Genomic DNA, 21,280 nt, shown 5'->3' on the forward strand with positions numbered 1-21,280 from the left:
CTGCTGCATCCGCAGCGCCCCGGGCACCCTTGACCAGGAAGCGAGGGGGCTTCCCTCGGCCACCCACAGAGGCCGCCCTGGGGGTCCCGGGTAGAGAGAGCTGGCAGGGGGCGAGCGGCCGCGGCCGATCCCCGCGCGGCGCAGGAGTCGCAGTCCCCGCCCCTCCCCTGGGAGGGTCCACGGGCGGGGAGAGCTCGGGGCCGGGGCGGGGCGACCACGCCGCACCCTCTCCCGGTTCTGCCGCCGGCCCCGCCCGTGGGGGTGTCCCTCCCGCCGCCGCCGTCCGCGCGCCACTCCAGGGACGCTCCCCGTGCGGTTCCGGGCGCACCATGGCCCGCCGGGCCGCCCTCGTGCTGCTGCTGCTCGCCCTGCTGGGCACCGTGCCGCCCACCCCGGGTGAGTGAGCGGCGGCAGTGGGGCCCGCGGGGGCGCGGGCCGGCCTTGGGGACCCGCGCGGGGACCCTGGGGAAGGGCCGCAGGGGTGCGTGCGGCGAACTCTGAGGCGCCCTCCGTGTGTGGGGGACGGACGTTGGGGGTCGCACTACGGGGGGTGGACTTGGGGGGGCGCGCTGTGTGGGGGACGTAACTTGGGGGCAGGCTACTTTGGGGGTCGCCCTGTGTGTGGGTCGGGGTTTGCGCACAAGGGGGGTGCGCCGGGGACCCCCGGGCCCTGCTCCCGGGCAAGAAGGACGCGCGGTGCCAACGGGTGGCCGACGCCCCCAAGGCCGCACTCTCCCCCCCTCCGCCCCCCACTTTCTTCCTGGGCGCCTTTGGACTCGCTCGGGAGGCGGAACATCAGGCTTTGTTTTCAAGTTCACCGACCTAAAGTTGGAGGCACGGGGCGGCTCGCCTGGCAGGGGGGGGAATCGGCGGCCCTCGAGGCCTCCTCCCCGCCCAGGGGTTCCCTGCGGCTTTTGGGCGCGCTTCTGTGCCCCCGCGCCCACCCCGGGTGTCCCCTGCGCGTCGGTGGGGCCCCGGGGCCGCGCCTTTGTCCCGGCGCGCGGAGGCCGCCCGGGTCGCCGCGGAGAGCCACGCCCTGCGGCCGGGGCCTAAATTTGGCCTCGGCCAGGGGAGCCCGAAGGCCGGGGGAGGGGAGAGGGAGGCTGCCCTGGAAACGCCCGACACCCCTTGGCGCGTCCGGGGCGCGCGCGTTTCCGTGAGCACGGGCGCGCGGCTCGCGTGCAGAGCGCCGCGGTCCGGAAAAGCGTTGTCTTGGCTGGTTGTCCCTGGGTCCCCATAGATAAGTCAGAGAACGGAGGTCGCCCGGGTGCCCACCCCCAGCCTGGCTGCCCTCTGATTATTGCCTGCAGTTGTGCGTCTCGCTCCTTTTACGAGGGAAATTGCAATCCCGTTTTCTAGACTCTCCTCTTGAAAGAAAAGTTGGACCTCTGCTGGGCGTGGCTTAAAAAAAAAAAAAAAACAGGAGTTCCCATCGTGGCGCAGTGGTTAACGAATCCGACTAGGAACCATGAGGTTGCGGGTTCGGTCCCTGCCCTTGCTCAGTGGGTTAACGATCCGGCGTTGCCGGGAGCTGTGGTGTGGGTTGCAGACGCGGATCGGATCCTGCGTTGCTGTGGCTCTGGCGTGGGCCGGGGGCTACAGCTCCGATTCGACCCCTAGCCTGGGAACCTCCATATGCCGCGGGAGCGGCCCAAAGAAATAGCAAAAAGACAAAAAAAAAAAAACAAAAAAAAACCAAAAAAACAAAAAGCAGGATTCTCCAGATAAGGTCGTTTTTCCTCGGGTATATGGTTACTTTTAAGTGGACAGCCTCACAGGCCCTGACTTTTCAGGGCTTTTTCTTACAGGTGGTGGACACAGAAGGCCTGGTATGTCCCTGGAGATTTGTTTTTTTAGATTAAATTATAGTTGATTTATGGAGTTCCCGTCGTGGCGCAGCGGAAATGACTCTGACTAGGAACCATGAGGTGGCGGGGTCGATCCCTGGCCTCCCTCAGTGGGTCGAGTATCCGGCATTGCCATGAGCTGTGGTGTAGGTCGAAGACCCGGCTTGGATCTGGCATGGCTGTGGCTGTGGTGTAGGCCGGCAGTTATAGCTCTGATGAGACCCCTAGCCTGGGAACCTCCGTACGTCGCAGGTGCAGCCCTAAAAAATACCAAAAAAAGAAGAAAAAAAAAAGAAAGAAAGATAAGACAAAGAAAAAGATTATAGTCGATTTACAATGTTGTGCCAATTTCTGCTGTACAGCAAAGTGACCCAGTCAAACATATATAGACTTTATTTTTTTAATCCTGTCTTCCATCCTGGTCTATCCCAAGAGACTGGTTAGAGTTCCCTGTGCTGGACAGCAGGACCTCAGGGCTCATCCATCTTAAATGTCATAGTTTTGCCTCTACTAACCCCCAAACTCCTCGTTGCCCCTGCCCCGGGAAATTTCCAGCTCTGAGCTAGAATTTGAATTTTGAGTCCTTCCCTCCACTCCGCCCCGCCCCTATTTTTCTGTTGCTACTTCGTGTCAGCGCTTTTAGCATCCCACGTATTCTAAAAGTTGTGCCTCCTCTTAGAGGCTTAATTTAAGCCGGATTCATGGGGACCTCTTGGGAGTTTACAGCTTGCTGGGGTAGGGCCCCGGGGGCTGGAATGAGTTTCCTGTTTCTCTCTTTGCTCCGTTAAACTGGCTTGGCTGCCCCACCACAAAGTTTTTCACAGATTTCTTTTTTTTGGTTGGTTGGTTGGTTGGGTTTTTTTGTTTGTTTGTTTTGCTTTTCTGCTGTGTGTGTCTGAGTCACAGCTGCTCACAAGACTTTTTCATGCATCCCTCCAGCCACGCCTGCAGTCACGCTTTGTGACTTAATTCCCCACCGAGCCCCTCCCGTGTTGGAGGGCGGGAGGGGTGGGGAGGATGGGATGGGGTTCGGGTCACCCAACAATGGAGCATCTCTGGGTGGAAGAGAGACAGCTCAGCAGGCCAGTAAGACCCAAGGCCAAAGAGCGGTGACGGTCACATCAGAATTCCGTGGTTTCTTTCTTTTTTTTTTCTGTATACTCACTTTATCCTCATTTTTTTTTTTATTACTCAAATGAACCTATCACATCTGCAGTTGTATAATGATCATAACAATCTAATTTGCCTGGTTTCTAGGCAGGTCGTTCACCAGCCGCTCGGGCGTGGTTGGTGGTTTCAGCCAGTGGCAGCTGCGGATTGAGGGGCACTGGGGTGGCAGGGGGTGGGGAACCAGCCTGGCCCCAGCCGTCCCCGCCCGCCTGATCCTTCTGGCGGCCCCGGCAGGGAACGGGCTGTTCCCAAGACACAAATGGGGTTTTACAGGAAATTTTGTTTGGAGCTGTTTTTGAGAGCGCACGTCCCTCTAGAAATATGGGTTTGGCGTGGTTTCTCGTCTGGCTACAAAAGCCCGTTGAGTCAGGGACCAGTTCCCCCTGGGGTGCAGGATAGCTCTGGGCTGGTTTCAGACGCCTGGGGACCCAGGGTGCTGAGTTCCCAAGCCTGAAATGGAGCATGGCTTCCCCTGCCACTGGGGGTGGGGCAGGTGGCCAGGGATGCTGCCCCCCCCAAAAAAAATCCTCCTTCCCCAAAAAGGCTAGCAGTGCTGCAGGTGAGACTGCCCCGTATTTGTAAGCGTTAGGCATTCTAGGTTGTCGGTCGCTGGCTGTTTTGATTGAGTATTCATCCTCCAGTTAGAAAAATTAGGAGTTCCCCTTGCGGCTCAGAGGGTTAAGGACCTGACATTGTCTCCCTGAGAATGCGGGTTCCATCGCTGGCCCCGTTCAGTACGTTAAGGACCTGGCGTAGTTGTGGCTGTGGTGTAGGCCGGCACCTGCAGCTCCGATTGGACCCCTAGACGGAGAACTTCCATGTGCTGCCGCTGCAGCCCTAAAAAGAAAAAAAAAAAAAAAAAAGACAAGAAGCAGAAAAATCACATCCCAGGATCTAAGCCAGCAGACGCCGGGGCGACCTCAGAGAGGGACGGCTGAGACGTGGTCCAGGACGGTGCTAAATGCATGGAGCCCACGCTGAAGGGCCATGCGTGGTTCTGGGTGGGGGAGCCCTGCGTGGTTTCACATCCTGACTCACCAAACCCGGAAAGACCTCCAGAAACTGATGCCTGGGAGGGGGACGCCTACGGTTTGGGGGACTCCTCGCTCCCACCCCAGGCCTCTGCTGCCGACTGTCTCTCTCCGCCCCCCTGATGAAGGGAAGGGATGCCTGTTCCTGCCCGGCCAGCGCAGGAAGTGGGTTGCATTGTCCTGCCTGCATGTTTGGCTCTGATAAAAGTGAATTGTGTCTCGTTTCCCCCGGTGCTTTGGCTCTGTCTCCATTCTCAGTTTATGCTGTTGCCACACTTCTGTTCATGTATTTATTTTTGCATCTGGAGCCATTAATATACTTGATGGGGGGGAGGGGGGACCTCTTCTTCATGTGGATGACATGTGAGGTGTTGAAAACAGAACACAGCGGTTCGGGTGGAGGGGTTCAGCCCATCTGCCCTCCAGCCGTCCTGGTGGGACTTCGCTGATGACATCCGGAATTTTTTCCCGCTGATGTTTTTCCTTCCAGAGGAGACTGACGGCCACACAGGCGGAGCACAAGGATTTGTCCTGACGGGCATTTTCCCATCACGGTGGGTTCTTTTAGGGCTAGAGAGTCAGGGGTGGCGTATGACTTACACACGATATTCCAACGGTACTTTTAATTTAAAAAATAAAGACGCTGTGCCATGTTTAGTGGTGTAGACCAACACTTTAATAAGTAGAGTTGATTTACCACGTTGTGCCAGGTTCTGGCACAGTTCTTTTTCTTTCTTTCTTTCTTTCTTTTTTTTTTTTTTTGTCTTTTTAGGGCCACTCCTGACGCATGTGGAAGTTCCCAGGCCAGGGGCTGAATTAGAGCTGCACCTGCCAGCCCACACCACAGCCACGGCAACACCAGATCCAAGCCACATCTGTCACCTCCACCACACCTCACTGCAACGCCGGATCCTCCGCCCACTGAGCGGGGCCTGGGATTGAACCCGCGTCCTCATGGACACTAGTCGGGTTTGTCACCCACTGAGCCCTGATGGGAACACCCCACAATTTTTCTTTGAATTAAAGCAAAAAGAATGGAGATCCAGAAAGAAAAAAAAAAATCAAACCCAGAAACCTCTCCACCAGGGAAGAACAGAAAGAAACCCATTTTATTATTGCGTAAGCGTGATGCCAGGATGTGACAAGCATCACAGGTGACCCTCGACACCTGCAAAGACACTGTGAGGTGAATGTCACCCATTTATGTCCAGGTTGTCAAAACAGGCTCATTGAGCCATTGAAAATATTGACACGCCTTTGAAAAGGACAGAGAAAGAGCTTCTCGATGCAAAGGGCAGCCTTTGGTTTCCTCGGGGCTTTTATTTTGTGTGTATAGTCACCTTTGCAACCTTGCAGGACAAAGACCCACGTGACACGCACACATATCCATCCCCCATAGCAACTGCGAGGAACTCGGGGCATTTGCATCCTGGGAGCATCTCCAGGTTGTGCAGGATACAGAACTGGCTGGTCCGAAGGGATGCTGCCGTATTGCTTCTGGTTTTGGCTTTGCCCTTGCAGGGAGCATCCGTCCCTGGGTGTTCTTTTTTTTTTGCTTTACCCTCATCTCCTGGCTAAAAGAGGGTCACGGAACAGGAGTCCTGTGCGTCCTTACCTGATTCATCGCACAGGCGCCCCTCGGAGACGCGGCTGGTTGGGTTGCAGACCCCTCTAATGATGCGAGGCATGCGGATTTTTTGTTTCCGGGGCATATAAAAGTGAGCTCGACTCAGAGCGCCCGTCGTGGCCCAGTGGAGATGAATCCGACTCAGACCCATGAGGAGGCAGTTTCGAGCCCTGGCCTCGGTCAGTTAAGGGTTAAGGGTCTGGCGCTGCCATGAGCTGTGGTGTGGGTCAGAAATGTGGTTCGGATCCCGCATCGCTGTGGCTGTGGTGTAGGCGGGCAGCTGGAGGTCCGATTCGACCTCTAGCCTGGGAACTTCCATATGCTGCAGATGCAGCACCCCCCCCCAAAAAAAATGACATTGACTCTAGGTGGTAATCTACAAACTGTGCAAAAGTGTTAGATCTGCAAAAAAAAAAAAAAAGTGCACATGCCTTTATTAAAAAAAATACCCTCTTGCTAACACGTGCTTGCCCTCCTCCAAGCCTCTGAGCTGTCGTGACATCCACGAGCCTGCGTCCAGGGGCACCATCCCACATCATAACCTTCCGGGAAAAGGCTGAACCATAGCAAACTGAAATGTGACATGGACACCGGCCATGACGGAATGCTGTTTGGAAAAACGTCACCCATAAATCTGGTCAAAGCAGGGTTGCCCCGAACCCTTGATGTGTGAAAAACGCGGTGAAGCCAAACACTTCCAGCTGCTTTTTTGGCTGACGCTCATCTCTGGGTGAGAGAGGGGAACTAAACGAGTTAAAAACCAAGGTTGTTGCCTTTCACGTCTGTACCTGTGCCCCTGTCCCCCGATGGGACCTTAGACCTCCTAGTTTGGTTTTTCTTTTTTTGAATTTCTGAGTTCGGCCAGCCGTTTGGGGAGAGAGCCCACGGCTGTGTTTCTTGCAGCTTTGTCTCAGGATGACTCAGTGTGGCCGCCGTCCTGGGTCTCATATTCTTTTTTAAAAAGAATCCCCTCCCCTCCACAGGAAGCCAGACAGGTGGTTTATTCCCCCCCACCCCCACCCCCACCCCCAGAGGCAGATGCCAGCCCTACGAGCTGAGCTGCTGCGCTGCCAGCGGCCGTTAGGGCTGTGAATTTAGTGTGTGTCAAGCTTGAAAAGAAGAAAAGAAACCAGACCTGGGTAGAGCACACCCACGTCACCCACCCGCATTTTGCAAAGCAAGCATCACAGGCTTCCAGGCAGGTCCTGCGGTTCTGGGTGGCTGGCGGGGGCCAGGATGGGAAACGCCTTTGTTTCCCCGGCTGGGCAGGCGAGAGAGGTTGCAATCCGTCGCCAATCGAGGCCCCTTTTCACGGTTCTGCATCCTGCCCCCCACACGTGATCTTGGTGATAGGGTCCCTTTTTTTTTTTCCCTCGCGACGATGCCTTCAAGCCAAAGACCAGCAGCTTCACACAGAGCGAGAATTAACTTTATTTCCTGCTGTTCACCGCCCTTCCTGAGCAGGCAGGGGAAGAGCCTGAGCTGCTGCCCTCCCAGGCTTGGAAAACATTAGTCGGCCTAAGACAGTGTAACCAGAGGATTCCTGCTACGTCGGTGGGTTTCTGCATCATCAGAGCCTCCCCCTGGCCCCGGGCTGGTGGCGCTCAGCGGACCCGAAAGATGCATCAGGGCTGAGGCAACGCCCTGGACCGGAGTTACTGATGGACGGGCCGCAAGCGGATGTTGTCTGAACATGGACAGATCTTAGAAACACGGCAGGGACCCAAGCGCTGCCGGTCAGCGGCTGCGGCACTGAGCTGTCTCCTCCGCCCAAAGGGCGTGGGTCCCTGCTGGCTGGAGGTCCAGTGCCTCTCTTTCCTGCGTGGTCAGCACAAAAGGCACCTCTCTGGGTGAAAGGATGCAGGAAGGAGGGTTCTGGCTGTTGGGCACTGAGCAGCTCCGGGGCGCAGGAAGGGGGAAGGGTATGGATGGGTCCCAGAGGGAGTGGGCGATGGGTGTGACCGGGGTGTCCCCGGGGTTCTGGATGAGTGTGGCTTGGAAGGTCAAGGGCCCCTGGGTGCTGAGGCCTTCACTTACGGACTGGTGTCCAGGCTGGAGGGAGGGAGCATGTGTTAGATGCTCTAGATGCTGGATGCATGGGTGGGTAAGAGACAGATAGGGAGTCGATAATAGGCAGGTAGGTAGGTAGAGAGATAGACAGATACAGAGATATATAGATAGATGGATAGAGAGATAGATTCAGAGATACACAATAGATATACATAATTGATAGGTCATTGATAGGCAGATATACATAATAGGTAGTTTGGTACAGAGATGGATGGATGGATGGATGATGGATAGATGTACATAAGAGATAGGTCGGTAGGGAGATAGGCAGGTGGATGGATGGATTGATGGATGGATAGATGGATGGATGGATGGATGGGTAAGGGGTGGATAGGGAGTCGATGGATAGGCAGGTAGGTGCATAGATAGATGACAGATACAGAGATACGCAGAATAGACAGACAGATAGACATACCCGATAGGTAGTTGATAGAGAGGTAATAGATTGGAAGGGGGATAGACGGATGATGGATGGATGGATGGATGATAAGTAGATAGATACACATAATAGGTGGATGGATAGATAATAGAGAGTAGACAGATACGTAACGGACACGTCGGTAGACAGATGGATACACAGGTAGATGAGACATAATAGATATGAAGGTATGTTAGACACGTGATTTGCAGAAGATAATAGGTAAACAGGTTGACGGATAAATAGATACAGAGGTGGTTGGTAGATAGGTACCTAAGATAGACAGAAAAATAGACAATGGAAGATTAGGTGGATAGAAGATGACAGAGGACAGATGATTTCTTTTTCTTTTTTTGGCCGCCCCTCCGCATATGCAGCTCCCCGGGCAGGGATCAGATCCGAGCCACAGTTGGCACTTGGGCCGCACTTGCAGTGCTGCTGGATCCTTAACCCACTGGGCCGGGCTGGGGATCGAACCTGCGTCCCACTGCTCCCAAGACGCTGCCAATCCTGTTGCGCCGTGGCAGGAACTCCAGGTGATAGATGATCGAAGATCCATGGGTGGAGAGCTGGATGGCCACAGTAAACTGTCTCCAGGGGTTTCCAGCAGGAGGGGGGTCGTTATTATCTCATTGCTCTGAAGCCACCAGCACCCAGATGCATCATCGACATCTCACCAGGCAATGGGTTAGATTCCAGCAAGACAAGGCGCTGACTCAGAGCTGGGAGGGAATCTGGGAGGGAAAGGATGTGGGGGTGGGGGAGGAGCTTGGTAGCTGCTGATAGGTCTCAGGTCCTTCTGGCCGCATCCGTTGTGTCAGCAGTGATCCACATCCTGAGTTTCTCAGGATTTTCTCCAGACTTGGGTCTCCTCCTTCATTCCTACCTTTTGTGATATGACCCTTTGCCCAGAATCTCAACCAGAAGAGTCACCCTTCATTCCTGCCATTTCTCCCGTATCTGAGGGTAGTGAATTCTCTTGATTCCATATTCTCTTTCTTCACCCACGCAATGCTCCTTTCGCCATCTCTGCGTTCTTTGTGAGACCTCTCCCTGCCACCCCCAACCGACTTCCTTCCTAAATGAATACAAGGAGCCCTTAACTTCTTTCCTCCCTGGATCCTGGGACACTTTGAGGAGGCCTGGGGCCTCCCTCTCATAATAATATATTTTTTAATGCCTGAGATTAAATATGTAGATATACGATCTTTTTCTCACATTATCTTCCATCCTCTTCCAACGCTAGTGATTAGATGACGTTATAAAAGGGTCACTTTTCTGGACAGAAATTGACAGAACATTGTAAATCCACTGTAATAAAAACATTTTTTGGGAGTTCCCGTCATGGCGCAGTGGTTAACGAATCCGACTAGGAACCATGAGGTTGCGGGTTCGGTCCCTGCCCTTGCTCAGTGGGTTAACGATCCGGCGTTGCCGTGAGCCGTGGTGTAGGTTGCAGACGCGGCTCGGATCCCGCGTTGCTGTGGCTCTGGCGTAGGCCGGGGGCTACAGCTCTGATTGGACCCCTAGCCTGGGAACCTCCATATGCCGTGGGAGCGGCCCAAAGAAATAGCAAAAAAAAAAACAAAAACATTTTTTGAAGAAGAGGAAATACACAGGATGGCCGAGGACACCGATTTATATTAAACCAACTATGTAGTGTGCAGCTGAACCAGACCCTGGGCCCAGCTGAGGCCAGTGGCAGAGCCTGGGCCAAGGGACCAGAAATGAGAGAGAAGAGACCAGCCACTGCAGCTCAGGAAGGAAAGATCTGTGGCCAGGCCTGCAGACTGGGACACACATTGGCATCCTTTAGGTGGGCCTTAGTACCCCAGTACCTGGGTCTCGGCCCCCAGAGTTTCTGATTTGATTGGCTTAGAGGCCATGCTTCTCAGACTGTAATATATGGAGGACTCACTGGTGGAAAAGTTTGAGTCCTGGCTGGGAGAGATGCCAAGGGCTTTCAGGAGGAGGCAGCATCATCTCGGGGCTTTGAGGGATGAATAGGAGTTTTCCTGGCCTGGACAGAAAAGATTGGCATGGATGGCCAGGGTGCCCAAACTGTCTGAGCACACCCCCCCTTTCCAAGTCCTTCACAAGACGCTGGGGATGATGGTAAATTTTTCCTTAAGTACCCATGCCTCCTCGGGAGTCACAGACTCCCCGTCTGTGCATCTGCCTTCTTGCTACCACTTATTTGTAACTCCCAAATCCATAGTCTCTGAGTTCAGCGATTTGTGCGGGGTACCACCACCAACAACAACAAAAGCCACTTTCAGGTCTCAGACTGTAAACAAGTGTCTTTTTTGCGGGCTGTGTAGTGCCCCCTGTTTGCATTTTTGTGCTTTATGTCTGTGACTTTGCTCTTTCACACAGCCCCCAAGTGCTGAAGTGCCAGGCGCTGCCTCTAAGCACAAGGAGGCTGCCAGATGCCTGGCAGAGAACGTAGGTGTGTGAGATGGGCTTTGTCCCGGCGGGAGCGATAGTGCCGTGGGCATCAACGAGACGGATTCCATGAGATTAAATTAGGCAGAAACAGTCGTAAAACCGGGTTATGTGTGGGTGAGTTCCGAGAGGGTAGGCAGTAGCTCTGGATTTCCCCAGGAGCCACGGTTGCGTGAGTGTGTTCAGCACTTGCAGCGACTCTGGAACAAAACCCCCGCGAGTGCTATGACTCGACTCTGATTAATAAACAGAGTTGTCAGGTCTAGTTTGGGCCAGTTTCCGGAGATGCAAGGGGCTCCGGGAACGGATCGAGGCTGGGGCCCTCCGATGTTCTGTGCATCCATTACATAATTCATAATTTTATAATTTGTTCCTATAAACGGTTATATCTTATTGCCGTCCTTATTTCTATTTTATTTATATAATTCATAATTTCTGGGTCTACAGTATAAATGATGTAATTTGTAGCTCCTCTAACTACATTTATATTTTATTTCTCTTCTAATTTTGCTTCTATAGCTTATTTCTGCTTATTTTTGTATGTTTACTTATAAAATTTGTGTTTTGTACAAAATTACAAATTGTAGTTTGTCATTTCTGTTGTTGGCACTATTTCCTTTCTTTTCTAATTTTATTTCTACAATTAATTCCTACTTTATTTACATAGTTATTTATGTAATTTATAACTTGTATATAAAAGACGGCATAATTTGTAATTTACCTAATTACAGATTTACAATTTATATTCTATTTCTCTTATAATTCTCATTCTATACTTTCTACTTATTTCATATAGTTACTTCCATAATTTATATATTCTATTATATAAATTATAAATCAGTTTGTCATTTCTGTATTATTGTAACAATATTTTCTTTTCCAATTTTATTTCTAGAATTTATTTCTATTTTATTAATTTATAAATTCTGTCTGTCAAAGATACATGACATAATTTATAATTTCCATAATTACATTTATATTTTCTAACTCTCCTTCTATGGCTTATTTCTCCTTATTTTTATGTATCTATATAATTTATACATCCTATATATAAGTTATAAATTATACGGTTTGTCATTTCTGTAATTATTATTATAACTACATTTTCTTTCTCTTCTAATTTCTAGAACTTATTTCTATTTTATTTACTTATGTAACTTCTAAGTTCCTTGCATAAATTATGTACTTTTTAACTTCTGTTATTGGTAGTGTCTCTGTTCTAATTTGGGGGTTTTAGCATTTTTATTTTATTTATTAGCATATAGCTGATTTACAACGTTGTACCAACTTCTGTTGTACAGAAAAGTGACCGAGTTATATATATATATATATACACATTCTTTTTCTTACATTATCTTCCAGCATGTTCTGTCCCAAGAGACTCGATAGAGTTCTCTGTGCTGGACAGCAGGACCCCATTGCGTATCCATTCTCCATGTCCTAGTTTGCATCTACTGACCCCAGCCTCCCCGTCCATCCCACGCCCAACCCCCCAACCCCACTGGTGTGTCCTAAATTTTATTTCTGCATCAGTGCGCCATCCTGATAGGATTTCCGAGAAACCGGATCCTGGGCCCCTGCTGTGCCGTTGTCACTTGCCCAGTGTGTGGCTGTCAAATCCCAATTCGAGGTTCAGTGGGTTCGCAAGGCAGGTGCACGCACGCCCTTCCCCAGGGAGGAGCCCGGGCCCAGGGGGGCCCTGTGGTCTCGGGGTGAAGGACAGAGAACAGACAGCTGCGTAGGGAGGGTGCCGTGCGGCTGAGTCAGGCGCTGCATCCGGTGGGGCTGCCGCGCCCGCGTGAGTCACCGTGGGTCCCCCGTCACAGCTGGAGGTTTGGGGGAGGGGGGGCCGCTCGGAAACCCCGGAGGCTGAGCTGAGCAGGCCTCTGCTGCTGGGCTGGGCTGGGCTGGGCTGCTGGCCAGTTTAGGAGGAAGCTAAATGCTTTGCATGACGGCTCGGAGGCTGGGACCCTGCACCCGGCTCCGGCTCTGCCACTAGGGTCTGCTCCCCGCGCCCCCTGGGTCTGCGTCGGGGCACGTGGGGTCAGCCCCGTGACCTCTCGGGGAGTGGGTGGAGCCTCTGGGAGAGTGGGTGGGGCGGGGGGGGTGGAGGAGGTGGGGGGCTGGGCTGGGGAGGTGCCAGGCCCTGGACACAGGGTCATCACACACTGGCACATACACTCACAATGCCACGCAGGGCACAAGCACCCACACACCCACTCACACAGCACTCCTGTGCATCTTTGCGCGCGCGCGCGCACACCCACCTGTAAGCGCCCACATGCATGTCCACCTGCACCAGTGCCTGTGGACCTGCACGCGCACGTGTACCGAGGGCGCAGGTGCAGTTCACTCAGGCTCGGTGCGCGTGCACACGGACGCCCCTGCGCACACGAATATACCCGTATACACGGACGTGTGTACACGCCTTCCGTGGAGGACTCTTACGTGGCGGACAGTCGCTGTTGGGTTTCACCCTCCAAAGATACTGGTGCGTTTGTTCTTTCCACATTCCCGCTTGCCCTCCAGAACACTGCGTGGTCCCCTCCTGGAAGCCCTCTGTGTGGGGCCATTTGTCCCAGCTGCCCGGAAGAGCCCCTGAGATGTGGGGGCGGCCCCGATGATAGGGTGGGTGGGTACCCCAGAAAGGGCGCAATGCCCTCCCTTCCGGCAGAGAGACTGTGGAGGGCGGTGGCGCGTGTGGGTTTCTGCGCAGCCGCACAGGACCCGGCATGCGCTATATGGGCTCGGGTCTTCCCGGCTGATAAAAGCCCCTCTGCTTTCCTGTGTGCATCACTGCTGCAGATAGAGCAGAATAACTTTGTTGGTTGGTTGGGTCTGGCACCTTCCCTGCTCCGTGATGGAAAACTATGCCCCAGCGTGGGGCTGGGCTGTTCCCAGAGCTGCTGCTTCTGCTGCCTGGTCTTTGTGGTTTAAGTTTGGGGCACATGTCATTCTTCATACATTGTGAGAACACCATAACACAATTCTTTACAATATTGTGTTCGCTTCGGGTGTATGGCACTGCGATTCGGTGACGTGTCTCCATATATAGTTTCAGATTCTCTTCCATGATGGGCAATTACAAGAGTTGAGTCGTTTTTCCTTGCGCTGGACAGCAGGTCCTAGTTAGAGATCTTTCATCGCAGCCGAGTGTACTCCTCTCCTGCCTTTCGCAACCGTAGCTTTGTTTTCTGTCTGTGAGTCTGCCTATGTTCTGTAGATGGGCTCATTTGTGCCAGCTTTTAGATTCCACAGAGAAGTGCTCTCCTATGGTATGTGTCTTTCTCTGGCTGACTTACTTTCCTTCGTATGAGAATCTCTAGTTGCATCCATGTTGCTGCATGTGGCATTATTTTGTCCTTTTTGATGGCTGAGTCGTGTTCCATTGTGTATATGGACCGCATCTTCTTGATCCATTCCTCTGTCGATGGACACTTAGGTGGCTTCCCTGTCTTGGCTATTGTGACGAGTGCTGCTGCGAACATTGGGGTGCCTGTGTCTTTTTGAATTAGGAATACACTCCCCAGACGACGCGCAGACACACCTCCAGATGCACACACACACAAAGCCTGCACGCCGCCTACACTAACACACACGTAGAAACCACCCACGGACCTACCCACAAAACCCCACACGTACACCTCAAACCACGTGGTAAACAGACACCCATGCACACACACGGAGAGGAGAGAGAGAATTACAGGTGACACCTGTCTGTGAAACAGTCCCTGGGACCGCACACCTGCCAGCCTTCTGCAGGTGCCTGAGAGATGGCGGCGGGTCATTCCACATCCAGCCTTTCCTCAGCTGTCAGACGTGTCCCTTTTGCTTCCTAACTTGCACGACGATTGTCTGACCCGGCATCACTGTCCTTTCGGCTGCTGACCGGAAGATCCAAGCCATCTTTTGCTTTTGCTCAATCCATCATTCATGGGATAGAACTAGCTATTCAAAGGGTTTCCGTCCCACCAGAGCCACGGGACAGAAGCGCAGCGGGGGAAAAGGCAGCGTCTCCTTCTCGGGGATCCCAGGAGCTTAAAAACAAAGTGTATGTTTTTCGGGGTTGCCTGGTGATTCTGCAAGAAGTATATTTCGGGTGTGGGCTTCCAGAGAAGTTGCTGATGCAGGGGTTTTTCTGCCCATGCTCCTCCGTCGTGTCCAGAAATTGATACTCAGTCACTTTAAAAGACCTGCTCGTGTAGAATCACGCACGTGTGGAATCCCCGTGGTTTCCGACTGTTTGAAATGCTGTAAACATTTCATCTTCAGGTGGCTACAGCATCCATGGAGGTATTCTTACTTTCAGGCCCAAAAAGTCAGTATTCCAAAGGAGAAGAGAAAACACAGCCCCTTCGGCGTTTTAAAGGACGCTAAATACCACCACCATGGCAAAATCCCAAATCGTGTCTTTTTTTTTTTAATTTATTTATTTTCTTAATTTCCCCATGAACTTTAACCTGATGTATTGCTCACTGAATTCTTTTTTTTTTTTCTTTTTTTCTTTTTTCCTTTCAGGCCAAGACTTTGATTTATCGGATGCTATTGATGGTGAGTCCTCTGAAAAACGTTTTATAAAATATCATGACTGTTTTTCCTGGATCCTGGTTAATCTGGTGAAAGCCGTCTGAGGCCGATGACGAGACTCATCCACTTCCGAGGTGGCTGGAAGTGCCAGGCAGGGGTGCCAGACGCTGAGGGAGGTGGCTGGTCCCCCTGTGGGCTTGCTGACCCTGGGGCAGGCGAGGGAGGGTCCACCCTGTGGCTGGTGGCTGCCTTGCCCCAAACGCTGCCTCTGCCTTCCTGGGGCCCCTTCCTGCCGGGCCTGCTTCGGGGCTTCCAGGTTGCCCTCTGATAAGGGGCCCTCGTGCTAAGCCACCGTGACAGCATCTTAACCACCATTACCTGCTAAGACTCTGCTTCCAAATGAGATCGTGTTTCTGAGGTTCCTGGTGGGTGGGAAGCGGGGGGGACCCAGCCTTCAACCCAGAGGATCATTTGAACTCCTGGGGTTCCGTGCAGCAGCTGGAACCCCACGTGTGGGTGCAGCCATCTCCCCAAAAGCTGGTGGCAGTGGAGGGAATTCTCTGTTATTTTTCCCCTTTGGGGCCTCCCTGCAGCATGTGGCGTTCTGGGGCCAGGGATCAGATCCCAGCCCCAGTTATGGCCTAAGTCACTGATGTGGCAGTGCCAGAACCCCAACCCGCCATGCCCGCCAGGTTTGAACCTGCGTCCCAGGGCTTCCAAGATGCCGCTGGTCCTGTTGCGCTACAGCGGGAACTCCATTGTTTTCTGTGTGTGTGTTTGTTTGTTTTGGCTGTGCCAGGAGCCTGTGGACGTTCCTGGCCAAGGATCGAGCCCGAGCCACAGCTGTAATCAGGGACTGCCATACTAGATCCTTAACCCCCGGAGCCGCTAGGGAACTCCCAGAAAGGGAACTGTCTCGAGTGTTGATTCAGTTTCCCAGCTACACGTTTTCCTGACTGGAATGTCTTTTCTCTTTAGAGGATGTCAAGAAGCCCACTCCCACCCCCAGAAAACCCAACACAGGTAAGAAGCCGATGTAGCCGGCATAGGATCACGGCCGAGGGATGGAGGTCCTGGGGCCCCGTTTTCCCTGAGCCGAGGGAGAGGTAGACAGCTCTCAACACCCACTTATTCAGCGGCTCCAGATGGGGGCTGGTTCGTACGTGAAGTGTCACCGTGAGGTTGATGCTGTCCCACGCAGCCGCCGCCGTCAAAGAACGGATGATGCGACTTCAGCCGTGGGCTTCTGGGAGTGTGCGTGGGGTTAGCCTGAGTGTCTGCTCCTGCTTTGGGATATTCGTTTCTTGGGAGAGACAGTTTTCGGGGCTGGACCCTCGTATAACCCATGAGCAAAGTCTGACCTCAGCTGCTGGGATGTGCATACCAGTTACTACCAGTGATCCTTCCAACTAATGACAGTCAGGAAGCAGAGGAGTTCCCGTTGTGGCTCAGCAGGTTAAGGACCCACCATAGTCTCCATGAGGACGCAAGTTTGATCCCTGGCCTCGCTCAGTGGGTTAAGGATCTGGTGCTGCCATGAGCTGGGGTGTGGACTGGCAGCTGCAGCTCCGATGTGACCCCTCGCCTGGGAACCTCCATGTGCTGCAGGTGCAGCCCTGAAAAGCAAAAGAGCAAAGTCAGGAGGCAGAGACTGATCATGGGGTTGTCCAAAGGTCAGGTCCGTTGGTGGGTGGGCCCCTGGAGTCAAATCGATGCCCAAAGTTACATAGCTGTTATTGCAGATTTGCAAAAAAAAAAAAAAAAAAAGTGCCAGCTCTGGTCCAGGACGGCACCTTAGGAGGAGTAGAGGCATAGCCTTGTTCAGACCCGGGTGTGAGCCAGGTTGACCTGTGCAGGTGCCGCTGGGTCCGTCTTTATGGAGCCCCTGAATTCCTGCCGTCCTGGCTCCCTGGGTACGTCCCACTCGTGTTTTCTGAGGGCTTGTACCTTGTACTAAGTGGGTAGACAGTCCTCCGAGGTGTAGCTGGAACTTGAAAATTCGAGTTCTTTGTCATTTGTCTGTCTTTCTTTCTTTTTCTTTTCTTTTTTCTTTCTTTCTTCCCTTCTTTCTTTCTTCTTTCCTTCCTCCCTCCCTCCCTTCCTTCCTTCCTTCCTTCCTTCCTTCCTTCCTTCCTTCCTTCCTTCCTTCCTTCCTTCCTTCCTTTCTTTCTTTCTTTCTTTCTTTCTTTCTTTCTTTCTTTCTTTCTTTCTTTCTCTTTCTATTCTTTCCTTCCTTCCTTCCTTCTTTCTTAGGGCCACACCCTTGGCATATGGAGGTTCCCAGGCTAGGGGTCCCATTGGAGCTACAGCTGCCAGCCTACACCAGATCCGAGCTGCCTCTGTGACCTGCACCGCAGCTCACGGCAACGCCAGATCCTTAACCCGCGGAGCGAGGCCAGGGGTGGAACCCACATCCTTGCGGATACGCATTGGGTTCTTAACCCACGGAGCCACGTGGGGAACTCCAGTATGAGAATTTCCGGGTCCGTCCAGGTGGCTGCGATTTCTAAATTCCTTTTAGCTGGGGGGTTTCGTCCTGACTTTTGTCCTTTTTGGCGGAGAGCAGAGCGAGGTCAGAATGGTCGGGAATTGAGGTTTGGGGGTGAGACCGCGGTCAGGCTCATCATCGGGAAAGGCCTTGAGGGACAGGCCCTGGAGTCTTTCCTCCGTGGTGGGGGCTGTCTTTTCCTTTGTTCCTTTCGTTCCCGACTTTTCTGTTAACCATCTGGTTTCCTTTAGATGATGGCTTCAATTTGGAAGACGCTCTTGGTGGCGGAGGAAAACGTTAAGTAGCCCCTCTTTTATCTTTTTCTGTTCTTATGGTTTTCTCTTTCGGATCCCCGTCGGGTTCCTGATCATTGAGCCACCGTGGGAGCTCCACGCCTCCGTGTGTTTTCAAACTCGCCCAGTCTTTGGGGGGACAGAAGAGTCAGTGGCTACCCTAGCTGGGGCTGCCCTCATGGGCACGGGGCCTCTGGGGGGGCTCCCACGAGGCCCCACCCTCAGCAGGGCTTCCCTCCTGGGTTGAAGGGTCTGTGGCTGCCCTGTGGAAATTTCTCAGACAGCTCCAGCCGTGAAATGCCACACGCGGCTCCCTGTCGCCCTGGGCCCCGCCTGCTCTGTCGCAGGTCCACCCGCTTCGTTTTCCATTGGAAGCACACACAGTTCGGTAGTGCAGCTGGATGGTGATGGAGAAAGACCCACAGGGGCTGTGTGTCCAGGAATTCCCTGCTGTGACAAGGAAGATGCCTTGGTTTTTCAGGACTAAACCATCTGTAAATCCGTGCATGCTTTGTTTTCTTTGGGGGTTTTCTTTTTGGCTTGGTTTTTGTTTTTTATTTATTTTTAAACCAAAGGTGATACATCTTTATTTTTTTTAATTGTTTTTTTCCCCAATACATTATTTTTTTTTCCTACGGTGACCCAGCTACACATACCTGCACACAGTCTTTTTTCTCCCGTGATCAGGCTCCGTCATAAGTGACTAGACAGAGTTCCCAGTGCGACCCAGCAGGATCTCATGGCCCATCCATTCCAGAGGCAGTCGTCTGCATCTCTGAACCCCAAGCTCCCCAGCCACCCCCCGCTCCCTCCCCCTCCCCCTTGGCAACCCCTGTTAATGGATTTTTAGTAGCATTGATTGCCAGTGTTGTGCCAGTTTCTGCGGCACAGCCCAGGGACCCCATGCTGTCTTCCGTTGTGGTCGCTCCCAGGAGACAGGATAGAGGTCCCCGGGCTGTAGAGCAGGAAAGTTTTGTTTTCTTGACAGCCAAGAGCTCATCATGGCCATTCTTCTCTTTGACAGATGACCCAGTACCACCCAATCCACCCAAACCCAAACCTAACCCGAACCAGCCTGGCTCTTCAGGTAAGTGCTGCAGCCTCCGTGGGTCCTTGGGTGTTTTTCAGAGGTTTTTCAAAACCCCGGCCCTAATAACGTCTAGCCCTCACCCTCACCCTCACCCTAACCTGCAGTGGTTTCTGTGTCAGGTGAGGGGAGACCCTTCCAGACTGGGCATGACCTGCCTCCGAACTCTCTGTGGTGCCACGTTTCCAGCCGTGGGAAACCGTGTCCCCCAGAGACGTGTCTGGTTTCGATTTGATTTTGAGGTTGGAGATCTTGCTTCCTGGGTTTTCATCAAAACCTACACAAGTACCAGTGAAAACATAGAATCAGTATGGAGAAAAAAAAAATACCAGCTTTTTGTGCTTTTCCGCTAGAGAAGCTGTTGTTAAGCTTTTTGTATGTTTCATTTTAAAACATTTTTTCAGGTTTCCATTTTTTCTGCTAGAGGGGATATATGTTGTTCTGTTCAGCTTTCTTTAAATTGGCGTTGATTTCCAAGGTTCTGTTAAGCTCTGCTGTGCAGCAGAGTGATTCCGTTTTATGTGTCTTCGGTTTTCTGTGGAAATAGCCTTTTTGATTACGGTTTATCACAGGGCCTTGAATATAGGTCTCTGTGCCTGACGGGACAAGCCGTTTTGTAAAAGGCTTCGTGCCTTCTTTCCTGGCACATGCCAGGCTTGTCTCAGAGTTTCACGAGCACGTTTCTGCATTGCGTGGCTGCGGCACGTTCAGATGTTGAGTGGGCTCTTTTGTGTGTTTGTGGATTTGTTTCAGTTGTCACCCACGAAAAGGAGAAAGACGCTCCTCTCCCGCCACGGGGATCGTTTGCGTGGTTTTTCTCTGCGGCTTTTTACATCGGTTTATTCCTTTATTTTTGGTCTTTTCAGGGCCGCCCCTGTGGCACAGGGAAGCTCCCAGGCTAGGGGTCGCATCCGAGCTGCACCTGCTGGCCTACGCCAGAGCCACAGCCACGCCAGATGCTTAATGCACTGCGTAGGGTGTGGGATCAGAGCCCCATCCTCATGGAGCCTAGTCTGGTTCATTACTGCTGAGCCACATGGGGAACTGCTCCAGCAGTGTTTTTAACAGCGTTCTTTTTCCCGACAGTATTTTTGGACAAGCATGACGTTCCCTCTGTTCTCCAGGACACTGTTTATGCTTTTGTGGGTTCCCTGCTTTTTCGTGACCGTTTGCTTTGTTCCTTTTAACTGCACATCTCTTTCCTGTGTCTCCCCACTTGGGGACCATCAAACCCTCTCTGTGTTGCCATCTGAATGGGCTCCGAGTGTAAATCGATTTCTTTGCAAACGGGAGCTTTTTCCTCCCTTCCGCTCTCCGCGTGCCCCTTTCTCATTGTTTCTCGAAATGTGTTTCTAAATGACTTTCTCCCTCGTTTGTGTTTGTGCTGGGACGACGCTGTGTGTGCATCACTTTTCTGGTGATTTCAGGGATACAGAAACGCGTTTCGTACAGTTTTCCTCACGAGCCTTGAGTGAGGAAGGCATTCACGTTCACCGTTTTTTTGTTCCTTAGCTTTTCTGAGAAAACGGTGGATTTCATTTCCAGACGACTTAAGGTTTCTTCTGCTTCCTCTTGTTGGCCCTTTGCTTGTATTTGTGTCACGTTGCCTTGGCAAGAAAACCTGGCATCGCATCTAGTTGGACAGAACGGAGCAGACACTTGGCGTTCCTGCTAAAGAGAGTCACCTTTTCCCAAAAGAAATCACATTTAAAAAATTTTTTAACCTGGTTATGTTGGAGTTCCCTTCGTGGCTCAGCAGTAACCAGCCCGATTGGGATCCATGGGGATGCAGGTTCGATTCCTGGCCTCGATCCGTGGGTTAAGGATCTGGCGTTGCTGTGAGCTGTGTGGTGTGGGTTGCAGACGCGGCTTGGATCCTGCATGGCGGTGGCTGTGGTGTAGACCAGCAGCCACAGCTCCGATATGACCCCTTGCCTGGGAACCTCCATATGCCGCAGGTGTGGCCCTTACACGAAAAAGAAGCAGCGTAAATAAAAGGAAATATCCATTCGTCTCACACTTTCTGACTCCCCGCTGCCCAGAGTCGGTCATCAGGTGGACACATCAGGTCCTGAATCCTGCAAACATGTCACAGCCACGGTGGGGAGCGCGACGCCATAGCCGTGAGTGCAGTGATTCAATGCCAGATGTGTCCTAATCCAAGGCCGTTTCATCTAGTTGCCTCTAAAGGATGCCCACGTCCTTTCCATGTCCCGTGTGTCGTCTTTTCCAGGTGTAGTCGCAGAATTTGCAATAAGGCGAACTTTAGGAGGAATT

The 21,280-nt window shown here is 52.5% G+C and overlaps 1 protein-coding gene across 2 annotated transcripts in view; it reads left to right on the forward strand.

Moving 5' to 3' along the window:
• Positions 1–241: 241 nt before the first annotated feature.
• CD99 (CD99 molecule (Xg blood group)) overlaps positions 242–21,280 on the forward strand; it is a 35,933-nt gene continuing 14,894 nt past the window's right edge. For both annotated transcript variants that reach the window (XM_047765909.1, XM_047765910.1), the window contains exons 1-5: positions 242–396; positions 15,127–15,159; positions 16,114–16,158; positions 17,875–17,919; positions 18,941–19,003. In XM_047765909.1, the coding sequence (XP_047621865.1) occupies positions 330–396; positions 15,127–15,159; positions 16,114–16,158; positions 17,875–17,919; positions 18,941–19,003 (253 nt within the window). In that variant the 5' untranslated portion in view covers positions 242–329. The remainder of the gene's footprint in view (positions 397–15,126; positions 15,160–16,113; positions 16,159–17,874; positions 17,920–18,940; positions 19,004–21,280) is intronic.

The sequence above is a fragment of the Phacochoerus africanus genome, chromosome X (genome assembly GCF_016906955.1).
Source record: "Phacochoerus africanus isolate WHEZ1 chromosome X, ROS_Pafr_v1, whole genome shotgun sequence".
NCBI lineage: Eukaryota > Metazoa > Chordata > Mammalia > Artiodactyla > Suidae > Phacochoerus > Phacochoerus africanus.